General features: G+C 37.1%; 1 protein-coding gene across 1 annotated transcript in view; it reads left to right on the plus strand.

The window, feature by feature from the left end:
• LOC124368169 overlaps positions 1-14045 on the plus strand; it is a 147257-nt gene that overhangs the window by 119179 nt on the left and 14033 nt on the right. Inside the window, 3 exon segments of the mRNA XM_046825447.1 lie at positions 83-207; positions 10577-10968; positions 13876-14035. Coding sequence (XP_046681403.1) covers positions 83-207; positions 10577-10968; positions 13876-14035 — 677 coding nt within the window.

The raw sequence follows: 14045 nt of genomic DNA on the forward strand, positions 1-14045 counted from the left end.
TGTCCTTAATGTTAACTTAATAAATGAAAGACTTGCTTGTGCGACATCCATTTCCATTATTATATATCCTATAATTTTCCAGATTAAAATTAGAAGAAGAACATAGACAAAGGGAGCAAGAAAGAGAACGTGAGCGAGAAAGAGAAAGAAGAGAAAAGAGTAAAAAAAGCCCAAGAGGGTCGCCTTCACATAGTCAAGAAGCCTCAGGTATTGTTAATATTGTTTCTTACATCAAACTTGTAATAGTAGATAATTTTGATAAATAACTTTGTTAACACCCCTTAATTTTCATTGACAGAGTGATATCTATAGTAGTGAAGTAAATTTTAATGTACTTTGTGATGCGTGTATAACAGAAGCAGTGTAGTGGGTGTTAAATAGTTTTACATATAAAATTATCTTGACTTGTATAAGCAACATTTTAAAAATTAATTTTATATGAAAAAATAATTTTTAATATAAACCCAATCTTTGTCATTTAGTACCTTTATTAGGAAGCAATCACTGTTATCATACTATACAAAAGGGCAATTTAGCAATTAAATGATATAAACTTGAATTTTTTTTTAAAGAAAACAACTTACATTGGTGTAAAATATTTAAACCGTCTTTCTTCATATGTAAAAAATGAAGAGTTTTTACAAATTTAAATGTTAACTAAAAGATTATTTTGTTGACAAAACATTATATAATTTTTAAGAGTTTGAACCATAGCTGTGCTTTGTTTATGAGATTATAAGTATATTTTGAGATTATGAGATTATAAGTATATTTTCAGTTTATGAGATTGTAATTATTGTAGACTGGGGTTTTATTGAATTTTTTTGCATTATTTAGATTAAGTAAGTTGATACACATGTAGTGCATAATCCTTAGTAAGAATATATAATTTTAATTTTACAGTAAATAATTGTACTAATATGAATAAAGAATATTTCAATTCAATTCAAGTTTTTCTAAGTGAATGTGCTTTTATTTTTGCATATTGTTGCTTAATCCTTTTACCGCCATGAGCCAATCTAATCGGCCATCAGATTTGACTTCAAGTCCACCAAGGAGCAATATGACTCAGAGATTCAGATCGAGAAACTCTGCAGGTTGATTGGATCGGCTTTGTGTATTTTGCCTCCATTGCTTGTTCCTGCGTCTCAACTCCCCTTGAATACAGGTGTTTTTCTTTTCAGATCTGATGTTATTATTTCTTAAAATGGGCTACTTAAGCTTTGAACAGCTTATAATAGTCCAGTGTTGTGGAATCAAGAAACAAGTTAATATTCCACATCTGTTCATAGAATGATTTTTTGGAAATTTTAAAATTCAGTGGCAAAATACAAGTTTCGCGTTATTAACTTATTTGAATCGTCCTACAGAACAAAACAATATAAGGTTTGACGGTGACCGTAATTCATCCTCGTGATAACGTCATCGGATGCAGCACGTTACCTTTGCAAACGTAAATGAAAAATAATACTGAAATGAGCAGAATTTTGACCCAAATGAACAATGTTTTTCTTCATTTCGAGCTACAAATTAATTAGTTGTTATCGTGCGGATGTCAACGAAAGAAAAACATCCCTCGAGATAGTACCTATCAGTAAAATATCAAATTCTAGAGGGGCTGATCAGAAATATAAATTGAATTGTAATGCAAAGGCAGTTATGTACAGTCTAAAAAACATAACCCTTTGAACGCCGATATAAATTTAGTAAGTTTTTAGATTACGCTCATTTAAGGTGAAAAAATAAAAATAAAAATTCCTTAAAGCTAATTGTTTTATTCATTCCTAATGACTAATAGTCACACAAAAAAAATAAATTTTACAATAATGAAATACTTGTATTAAAAATCACATTATTTCATAATAATGGAATATTTCAATCAAAATCAAATTTAGGTTACAGAGTAATACAGATACAGATACAGATAACTTTATTCATGAGCTTCAAGCACAGAATGGTGTCAAAATTTTTTATAATTATAATTTATTTATTTATTTTTTGTAGTGTAGTGTCAAGTAGCACTGCTGACGTCAGGTCTTACGCGAGCGATGAACTCCTCCATGCTGTATAGTGGGATGTCTGCAAGCCATTGCCGGAGCCTCTTCTTCAACGTGGAGGGTGTGCCTTCTTTTATTGACTGTGGAAGCATATTGTACAGTTTTTTGCTCCAGCGTATGAGGGTTTCTTTGAGAAAATAGAAGTTCTGTGGATGGGAAGATTAAAGTTGCTATTGTGCCTTGTGTTGTAGTTGTGAAAATTTCTGTTTCTTGGAAAGAGGTGATTTTAGAGCGAAATCAACTGTCTCTAGATGTATAATGAGACTGCAGTTAAAATTCCAAGGCTTTGAAAGGAGTTCCTGCAGCTTTCTCTTGGCTGAAGACCCGCCATGGATCGAAGAGCTCGTTTTCTGGAGCACCAGCACTCGTTTCAAGTTTTCTTGCTTTGCCCCACCCCAGAATATTATACCATATCTGAGGTGAGACTCGAAGAGGGCATGATAGCATGTTCTTGTTGCTTCAGCCGTGCTGATGGCTCGAATACGCTTCAAGGTGAAAATTGAAGAGCTCAGCTTCATGCAAAGAGAGTCAACATGGTAGTTCCAAGACAGCTCATCATCAAGAACTATACCTAAGTGTTTTGTTTTGAAGTTAGGGTTTGAATGTTAGGAGGACCAGTGACCTTATTTTTGAGCTTTCCCATAATCAACTGTGTAGTTTTTTCTTCATTGAAGACCAGATCCGTTGTTGATGGCAGTAGTCTTGTGCTGAGCTCACAGCAATGAAGTTGTTCACTTCCAGTGCTTCTGCCGCCTTGTCGCTAGTCAGGGAGCATGGTGTCATCGGCAAACATGATGGCCTTGCTATACCGGCTGACATGGTTTGGAAGATCGGCTGTGAACAAGGCAAAACAGCACTGGGACCCAAGACCGAGCCCTGGGGGACTCCTCTCTTAACATTCAGTGGCTTTGATCTGATCAAAGTTGTAATACCATTGGCGGTTCCTTTCAGCTCCACAAGCTGCATTCGACTGCTTAGGTAGCTTTTAAACCAAGAGTGTGCTATTCCGACAACTCCAAGATGTTCGAGTTTGCCTAGAATCATCTTGTGGTCAAGGCAGTCGAATGCCTTGCTTAAGTCAAGTGATGTACTAATAATTGTTTTTCCCAGCATCCAAATCGTTAATCATACATTCAATGATATCTCCAAGAGCTGTTGCTGTCGAGCGGCCCGGAACGAAGCCATTGCTGTCCTTCAAGGTTCATGTTGTTCCGCTGAAGATGAGCTCTGAGTCTACTTAAGACAACTCTCTCCAGGACTTTTGAGAAGGTGGAAACCAACGAGATAGGCCTGTAATTCTTGATTTCATCTTTCGCCCTTTTTTTATGGAGGGGATATACTTTTGAGGTCTTCATTTTAGATGGAAACACACCTTGTGCCAGAGACTTATTTATTACGTCAGTCAAAGGAACCAGCAGTTCCTCCCCACAAGATTTCATGAGCCTTGAAGACATATCATCCACACCAGCTGAAGAAGATGATTTAGTTGCTCTGATGATTGTCCGGATTTCGTTCATCGTAGTTGGAGCGAAGACCCTGAGATGATCGTCAACAGTAAAAGTATTATCAATAGGTGTATACCTTTTTGGGGGATTATTTTTTATCAGGGTTTCTTCGGCGACATTGATGAAGTAGTTGTTTAAATGTTCAGAAATGGTGTGTAAATTGCAAGTAGTTCCATTGGCTATTTTTAGTGAAGATATTGAGTCAGTTAAGTTTTTTTAATGTTTTTCTTTCAGCATCTATTATTGTCCAGATGGCTTTATTCTTGTTTGCAGATTCAGAGATGAATTTCTCGCTGGCTGACTGCCTCAATGATCTAAGCTTGAGGTCGTAAAGTTTTTTCTTATGAGCCGCATCTGCTTTGTCTTCCGGTCTTCCATTCAGAATAAATCTGTCACGTGCTACAATATAGGCGTTCTTCTTTTCGCTCACCTCTCTGTCATAGGCAATTATTTTATGTTTTACAGATTTATTGCGATATGTCTTGTATGGACAAGCAAAATCCAAATTGGAGACCATCAGAGTGATGAATTTGGAGTAAGCAATGTCTGCATTCTCCTCCGTAAGCACTCCATCCCAGGACTGATAAGTGATCGTCTCTTTAAAGGTGAACATTGTATTGCAGTTGAACTGGCGTCGAGTAGAGACAGTCGATGTACTTTTCAACGATGGTACATTTATAGTACATATTTGACCAGTATGGTCGGACAGGTGTTTCATCAACTATATCCACTTTTACCAGATCTTGGTCGAGACTTGAGCACACTAGGTCGATGGAAGACTGTGACGTACTTGTTATTCTAGTGGCGGAGAGAGGTAACCTATGTATACCAAAGGAAGCTAAAAGCTCATTTAAGGATGATTTATCTCTTGAATCTTTCAGGTGATCAACATTTAAGTCTCCCCCACTATGCAGATCCCAACTGTTGTTACAAGGTAGTGTCTCAAGCACATCCGACAGTAGCGCCAGTGCATCTTCGAGGGGGGCATCTGGTGGTCGATAGGCACCCAAAATGAGAAGATTTCTTCCATTAGTTAGGGAGATATATTTTGCCTGACAACTCCAAAAGGAGTTCTCTGCTAGACTGTTCAATGTGTAGACTCTCCAGGGGGTTAACAATTGAGTCGTGGCTGTAAATGGCGACGCCGCCCTTTTTGTGATTGGTCCTGCTGAAAGCTACTATTAGCTTATAGCTTATAAGATGAACATTTGAGATGGAGTCGCAGTCTAGCCCATGTTCTGTGATAACGAGAATGTCAGGTTTATGACTATCAAGCAGACAGTTCAAGCGTTCTATCTTGTTTCCAATGCGGTCTACATTCTGGTGAAGTATAGTTGTCTTTTCAGAGACGAGTTTGATTATTATTCTTCCCTTTGTTTCTTGCTTCCACTCTGTCTTTGTAAGGGGGGCCTAATGCTAAAAAACGTTTGTTGCCTTGCTTCCTCTGAGATGAGTATTCTGATGTAAAGAAACCTTGAGAAATGGCATTATCTGCATCAGTGGTTGAGTCTATGGATGGGTTTGCTTTTGTTCTGAATGTCATTGTCCTGCTCTGTGGGGTTGTTTATGTATCTGGAGAGAAAATCTTCCATGCTCTCTCCTTGGTCCCGTATTACAGCAAGCATTGGAGGCCTTCTGCGCCGGACTGTAGGTCGAGGAATAGATAGACTCGTCTCTGTCTCAAGGGTAAAATTCTCTCGAGTTGTGTCCGTAGATGCAGGTGAAAGAGAATCTCCAAGTCTCAAATGGCATGGGACAGTGTTCATGTTGCCAGCATTGTTGTCAACATCCGGTACATTGACAGTGGCTTCTTCTGTTCTGGGGTGGGGGCGGGTCAGATTTAATTTTATATTTTTAAGTTTTTCACCCAGGAGCTCTTTTTTGCTTTGCTACCTGTAGTGATACACTGAAAAAAGATTTCTGTTCTTTTTTTCCTCTTTTCTTCGTAGATGGGGGGTGAGGTTTGGAGGATGGCAGTGGTATTCCGTTTGATGTCTCGATTAGAGGTCCAGTAGGTTCAGAGTTTCCTCGGTTGTATAGGCAGTCTTGGATTATCCTTAACTGCTGCTCTACGTGGTCTTGACACTTTGTTTAGATTATCCAGGTGTAGGGTGACAGATGTGCAAATTTTGAACAGGTTCAGTTGTTTTTCTTTTCATCTCGTCCAGTCGAACTCTCAATTCCACCAACTGAAGCAGAAGTGATCCCTGTGAAGGTAAGGAGTCCATGTTGGTTTGTGTTTCTGCATCATTTTGTCGCACATTCCGCTGTTGGACTTGAGTTCCTATCACTTATTTTATTTTCATTTGGTGTTTTTAATTTGTTTTATTACTTCTTGTAGTCTAGCAATTTCCATATTATTACTAGATATTATATGTTCTTTTTCTTTATCATGTTCTTCGAATATACATTCAAGTTTTTGAACGGAGCTCCTTTTCCTTGGCAAGTTTGGGCTTCAATTTGATTTATTGTATCCACTAGTACAGAATTTCTATTTAGTAGGACTTCTTTTTCCTCTTTAAGTTTTTCAATTTCTGCTTGGTGTATATTTAAGCCAGAAATACCAGAGTCCGAAATTCTTCTTGCCAGTTGGGAGTTTTTAATTGTCATTATGTAGAGGTCTTCCTTTAACTTACTATTTTCTGAAAGGAGAGCGTTTCCAACTTCTGCCGCAAGACTAAGCGAAGTCTCTAAGTCATGATCATTCAGCATTTCATGTTCCTGTATTTTAGACTCTGCCACTTCTAGGGGCCGACAGCTGTCTTTTTTGGTATGCGGTATCGCTTTCAGCTGATTTATGTTTGGGGCAGTTGTTTTGATTTGTCATTGTAGGCTAATTCAGCCTCTTTCAAGGCGGCGTTAAATTTTTTATTTTTATGATTATCTGCCTTAAACTTACCGTAGGCTTCTAGATTTTCCCAGTATGGGTTAAATGTCATTTTCCTTTACATTGGCAGTTTTTTTTATCGCCAAAAAATATAACATTATAATATACTGATTTTTGGGGATCTTGATAATCAAATGCATGTGATGAAAAATATGAAAACTATGTACAAGGATAAGAAAACAAATAAAGTGTAATATGCTGAGTTTTATAAGTTCTGATAATATTAGATTTAGGCAGTTGTACGGTAAACTTCAAAACAAAAATCGGGATGAAGCCATGGGGTCTCGGGACATGACTTGCAGCCATAATTACTCAACAGAAAAGAAACAATAAAAACTTTATTATAACACCTAAAACATGGTAACAATAACTTTTAACAACTGTTTGTATAAGGAATGACAACGCAAGAACATTTCCCAAAGGCACAATGCGTGCTCCACTGACAGTCGGTAATGGCGGATAGTATCGTCATCGGCGTACAGGCGGGAGTGGGAGAACAGCTGCCAGCAACAAACAATTTACTGTTTACCTACTGCGGCCAGCTGACAGCTGCAAGTGGATTATTTGGTCAAGCCAGTACATTATTTTGTATTGTGGCTTATGTATTGAACTTATAAACTTCAAAAACAGTAATAAAATATATTTTTATCGATCGGCGGATTATTTCGTCTTTAGCGTTATAAGACCAAATAATATCGCGGATTATTCCGTCTACGGAGTGCTAAGGGTTAATAATTCATGAAAAACCCCTAATATAAATATATAAATGGACATTAATAGAGAACACTTACCATTAGTGTGTTCCACAGAATGTGCAGAAAGCCAAACTCCAACGAAATATAGCGTTGACTTGCTGGCTTCAAATGCAACAACGTGGTCACCAAACCAAAATATGTCCCTATGTCTAAGAGCATTCTTTCGGAAAAAGAAACTGCCCGAGCCGATTTTTTTAAAATTACTATATTCAAAACTTTTTTTACTGCTTTTACGAATTTTTTTGTCACAACAAAACATCAAAGTCTCCCAGTTTAAAAACAATACGCGACCGCACGACGAACAAATTCTCCCATTATTAAAGTTCCATGTTCTATTAAAAAGGAAATAATCTCCTGTCTGTCAAAACGTAAACTCTTAACATGCCCGAAAAAAACACACAATTCACTACGATTCGTCGAATTAGTGGATGGTTGATCCATGATTGTCACGCACTCAATCAATCCAACCTACAGTACACGATATCATGTGAAGCACTGACTTCTGCCCTGGAGCGCTCAGATAACAGATACGCTATCAGTCCCAGCCGCTGATAATATTTACAGATATCCAGACATAGCACACAAATAGGACATTAAAACATAAAAAACTAAACTATTTATGAATATACCTCCTAAAACCATGTTATTTATCATTTGCACCTGCTAAAACTATATATATTTTTGTTCAGGAAGATGAGCAGAATACGTTGATAACGTCAAATTCGCGATTTGCCAGGTCGGCCCTTAACGTTATAATTTCCATTTTTATAAATTCTGGTGTCTTCCCTAAGTTTCTGAGTGCAGTGGCATTAGGTAAAACTGATTGGATAGAAACCTGGAACTCAAGATGGAATAATCTATAAATTGTCTTGCCACTCCTCAGTCTCTTCTGCGATGCCTTAAATCACTAAACAGCAAAACATTGTAAAAAAAATCTTAACTGATGTTGTGAATCACAGTAGAATGCTGAAACTTGTTTTGGGCGTCTACAAGGGTCCCGCAATTTCACTGCCACAGCCAACCGCTTTTATCTGCATTCCATCAGCGTTTTGAAACCGCTCTGAATCGTGCTAGGACTGATTGGACCGATTAATAGTAAGAGTTCTGATATGGTACAAGTGGAAAATTGTATCTCCTTTTATGCTCATCATTTAACAAACCATACCGTTGGCTGCTACTGCCCCTTGCTGCTTGTGTCGTAGTCAAGACCTAAAATCAATCCCTATTTTTTAGATGCATCTATCCATTCCTATACAAATCGTCAACATCATTAGTGAAATAAGGAAAGGTTTTAAATAGTTTCACCACGTCTGAGAACGAAGCACACTTGTATTCAAATTGAGATGAGACGCAGGAACTGGCAACAGATGACAAAGTTCTGAAGTTCTGTGCCACTCCGTGTAAAATCGCCAACTTTTTCTATTTTTATTCGTAGTGTTTATAAAAAAGTATTGACCGTGAAATAACTATTTTTGAACTTTAAAACCGTGAAAGAGCCGTGAATTTGATGATTCAGATTGCATGGGAACTCTGAGTACTGTGCGCAAGGGCATGAGATGGTTCCACAAAGAAGCTGAGGAAATACTTCTGGGTACAGCAGACACCATAACTAAATTCACCAAGGAAAGTGTATGTTTAATGCCTGGTTAGCCTACTAAGAGAACACAAGAAGAACCACAAGGAAACATCACATCATTAGAGAAAAATATTATGCTTTACTAAACATCCAAGATAATAAATACCCTGGAGCCTGCCAAAGTGTTGAGCCACCACCACTTGGCTGAATCCAGAGGTGAATGTAGGTGAAGGCAAAATCAGTCGCAGGGTAAGAAAAAACTGTAAAATGTGTTACCAAAAATTGGTAGCAAATGTGGGTTGTCAAAAAGCCAATGACTATATTTTTGCAAAGAGTGTTACTTTACTTACACAAATAACATGTAATTTTATTTAACATTTAATCATCTTATTTTTTACACATGTATTCTATAATAATAATACTCTTTATTGCATTAAAAATAGTTACAATTGCATTGCATGTGTCATAAAATGGAATTTAAGTTGAAACTTAAATCGAAACTTTAAAATAAAACCATCATAAGTTATTAGGCCTATTTTTTATAAACACAGTATGTCATAAAGCACACAGCATGTCATAAAGATGTCATTCGGTCTTTATTTATCTATATCAGAACCGGGTTATGTGTTAATACTCTTGAATAACTTCATTAATTTCTAATGTTTTCATCCCAGTGGCCTATTATGAACTCATCAACAGAGTAAAATGCCTTTGACACCAGGAAGTGTTTTAGTCAAGCTTTAAATTGATTGGGATCGTTTAAATTTTTAATACCCTCAGGGAGCCTGTTGATTAGCCTGACACCAACTTGGGACGGTAAGCGTCCATAAGCCGTCGTTCTGTGCTGATCGAGTCGGAAGTTGTCCCTGCCTCTAGTCCCGTACTGGTGGACATCAGTGCCCCGTTCCAACTCACATTTGAGTCGACAGTACAGAACTCAAACTGTAAACAGCATTGTAATACACTAATTTTTCTTTTCAATTTTGTTTTATCATCTACCTATTAAAATCCCTTGTTTCTTAATATTAATACGAAATATAACAAAATGTGTTACGCACATACCTATACATACAGCTATATTAGATGTCATTGCATTAATAATTCAAAACAAGTTTTTGTTTTGGTCGAAATGGAATCTACGAAAAAAGTGCCGATCCAATAGGGCCATGAAAATTGGCACTTTTCACTGGCAACATATAAGCCATTTAAGTTAGAAATAACTGTAAACTCATTATTAATTTGTTTGTGTCTATTCTTAGAATGTGCAATGTCTAAATATTACACAACCAAACACCACTAGAATGCACTCTGGAGCTGCTATAAGGCAAAAACATCAATGGCATATCGTTATTGCCGACCCACTAAGGCCGGCAGCTTGCTCTAACCATAAAAAATGTGTTGACTCAATCATGTCGGTATGGCAGTTAAAGTGATAATATTTTATAATTTTTGTTATTTTATTAAATTAAATAGATAAGGAAATTTTAACTTTTGGTTAATTTAGGAAATGCTTAATTCTCGCGATATCTGTTGGGATGTCATGGATTCTTAGATGTTCATGTTAGAAGGTATTTGTATCAAAAAATTATTATGTACTTTGAAAATCATTGTATAATAAAAATTTTAAGAATTTTTTGAAGTATACAAGATCTACTCAATTATGGAGTTATTAAATTTGTTTTTGGACATAGTTGTTCACCGTTTTGTTGAATATGGTGCCCCTTCTACTCTCGAATGGATACCAAGGACGGTGCACAAATACAAATGGCAGTGCCTAAGACAGATCTCTGTTCCAGCTAGGAAGGCGCCAGTAGCAGTTTCAGTGCCTCAGACAGATTTCCCAGTTCCTGCAAGAACGGTGCCTAACTTTGTCCGCCCATTCGAAGAACCGTTCATCAAGAAACCCTCCCCGCCAACAGTGTTCCCACCACAGCAACTGCCACTAGTCGAGTCACAGTTACCAGTGTACCAACCACCTCCCAGACCAGTACAAGACTGCTCAGTGAACCTATCTGCCAGCATACCGCCCAGTGAAGACAGATTGACTGCCCTGAATATAACAAACCTTGTCTCTACACCTACCGCCTGTAGGGAACCTGAACCCCTCACCATTACTGCAAGTACAACACCTTCTGTCCTTGTGGTTCCAGATCCCGTTAGAATGCTCTCCTGCCATCGGTATAATTCTGTAAGTCGATTAGGTTTAATCTTAGAATGCATTACAACTTGTAATATTCATAAAATATTTCTTACAATGTTTAATACTTTGAAAAGTTATATAAAAAATTTAATTCTACGTAGGCCTTGAAAAAAATTTATTTACATTTTTCCATTTTGAAATCAAAGGCAAATTTGAAAATCTGCTACCCCTGAGTTATTGCGATAGTGCTTCTCTCCCACCCCCCACCAATTGACAACCATCCCTGTCAGCTTACCACTTTTGATATGCAGCTAGTGCTAGTCTCAGATCAAAAAGTTTTGATACCCGAGTTTGAAAGTTACACCACACTTAACCAGTAGAGCTAACTACTGTAATGGAGTCACATTACAGTTTTGCTTGTTTATTTCTGCGTTTGGATATATGAGTTAAAGCAAATGATTTATAAACAATAACTTCTAGTTTTTATAATGATAAGAACGAAAAAATGTATAAATTTTTGTTTGCTTTTCAACCAAACTCTAACTCTGAGACTTGTGATCCGATTAAGACCAAATTTTTATAAATGTGTACTCTAATTTAATTTAATTTTTATAAATTTCTCTAATTTAACACAAATATGTGTGATATTAATATGTTACCATTATACTATATAATAATCTACAGCTACTAAATAATTCGGATATCGTGAAGGACAAATAATTTGGGTACTCTGAAAACCTAATATTGCATTCACAGCACAAATATATTTATTGCGGGGGCTGTCAAAATACTTCAAACACCGCCCCCCAGCTCCGCGCCACTCAGCGTCCGGCCGATGTTCGCAGAAAAGTGCAATAAAACCTTTCTCCGAGTCTCCACTAGCCGCACGTTTCATCATAACTGTACCGTTAGGAAATGAGTGACATTTCCTTCCGCCTCTAAACACACTAGAGTAGCACCATAGTTTAAATTTGAGTAGGTATCAGGTGTATTTCTTGAAGTTCGTCGTATTAAAATAACCTAGTATTATCAGAAATTTTCGTAATTAATTGTTATTGAAATAAACATACATATAGCTGCAACAAGAATCTTACCTAATACTGCGAAAATTCTAGGACGTTTCCGTGCGTAGCTGGCAGTGGATTTATTCCATCCAAATCATCATTGTCATCATCTGCTTCGTCAGCAAAATCTTCAAGGTCACTAGTTTCACTGTCACTGTCATCTCCATTCACGTGAATTATCATTTCCTCTACTGCTGTTTCAGTGTGGCCGGTATTTACCCATGTTTCGTCTAACCACACTATGTTATCAAAATTTAAGTCTTTCACCTCCCGCAGAAATCGACAACGTCAAGAAACAATGTCATTTCTTTCTAATAAAATTCTCCTCCTATTCAACTTTTTGTATTGAAACCCCAAAGTAACTAAAACACTCTTGAGAGAAAAAAATGCTGCCTCTAAACAAATTTGCGTCCCGTCCCTTAATGAAACTAACAGTTTTTTTACAGTAGGATGTTCTTTTCTCATAATATAACCATATACATGATGGCGAATAGCGTCCTGTTGGAAACCATCTAAGGCAGTAACGGTTTTCTGTTTCCTCCTCTTTTTCCCAGGAGTCTGTAAGGTCGTATTACCAACCTCATTTAAATGTTCTTTCTTCTTGCAAATTGCAACTACGGTGCTTTTGTTTATGCCTAACGCAGCTGCGGATCTTTCTACCACTTTCTCTACTGGTATTAAAATAGCCCCGTTATCCTATTCTTGCTGAAAAAAATTCCGGACTTTAACCACAAGTTCTCGTGACTGACTGCGCAAAGCAGAGCCCTGGCCGATTTTGGTGTATGGTGATGGTCTCACTGGGCGAACGCGATGGCGGCCTCTTGTATTAGCACTGGTTCCTCCTCTTCTTTCCATTACGGTGATAGTTAATGTACAACGTACAGTATATAAAACACACACACACACTCACACCCTGATATTCGCAACGAACAGCAAAAACACCGAACACAGACAACAAATTTTGCAGTAAACTCGAAGTAGTCACTCTAGTAGCACTTGAGGACTGCGCAGAGAAACGGTCGCCGTGGTGCGATGTGGCAACTGTATCACCAGAGCCCATATGTATTGATTTGATACACAAAGCTATTTATATAAATAAAATTTAATTTTAAAACTGTGATTTTACTATGGTCTTTCTCAAACAAGACCAACATATTAGTCCCAAATAATTTATTAAATTATACAATAGCCTAAGCAGTAGACAGTGAACTGGTTAACAGTTTTCATATCACATTTCATCCTTTTTAATTGGTACTATAATTTTTATTAAAGTCTAAAAGAGAACTTAGTACTTGGTTTTTTTTTTTTTTTTTTTTTTCTTAAGGAGAGACCATTTCCATTTCAGTCTTATTCTGCCCGCTCTCATGGGCTGCTGGCAGTACATATCTTATGAAACAGAAAAGGGGGAGAGTTGATATAAGGTTGGTGGTACTTATAAAAGTACAGCAGTCACAAACATGATTTTAGCCTGCACTATCTCTAACTCAAACCCTAAGTCCAACATCTTAGACCGCTCAGCTTTTTCCAATATATATCTTCATTTTTATTTATGCTCTGTTTTTAGGTATATTATGTGATTTTTGTAATGGTAATATGTAAATATTTTTGTAACATGCTCATTGTTGTGTCAGAATTTCTTTATGATACACCATTTATCATTGACTGTTCAGCAAATGGGCATAATGTTCAAATGCCTAGACTGCATGGTAAAATATTTATTTTTAGTAAGTTAATTTGGCTGTATTACTTTACAGATTGATTTAACTGAAATTCTTTTTCAGTTGTTAGATATTTGAAGCTAGTTCATTAATTTAAACACACATAATTCAATTTCAATTTTATTGAAACAAATGCATGTTATAATGCATAGTAATGTTATATCCTGTTATAGAAGGTGAAGAGTCGGCTAGACAGCGCAGTGTGTGAGCCAGAGGAGGACTTGACACCTCGTCTGGTGTTGACAAAGGGGCCTCCAGACAAACTAGACGCCTCACCTCGCAAACTGCGCTTCCTGGCCACCTTCGGCCTCACTACACTTGCCACCCGGAATGGTGAGACATA

The sequence above is a fragment of the Homalodisca vitripennis genome, chromosome 1 (genome assembly GCF_021130785.1).
Source record: "Homalodisca vitripennis isolate AUS2020 chromosome 1, UT_GWSS_2.1, whole genome shotgun sequence".
Taxonomy (NCBI): domain Eukaryota; kingdom Metazoa; phylum Arthropoda; class Insecta; order Hemiptera; family Cicadellidae; genus Homalodisca; species Homalodisca vitripennis.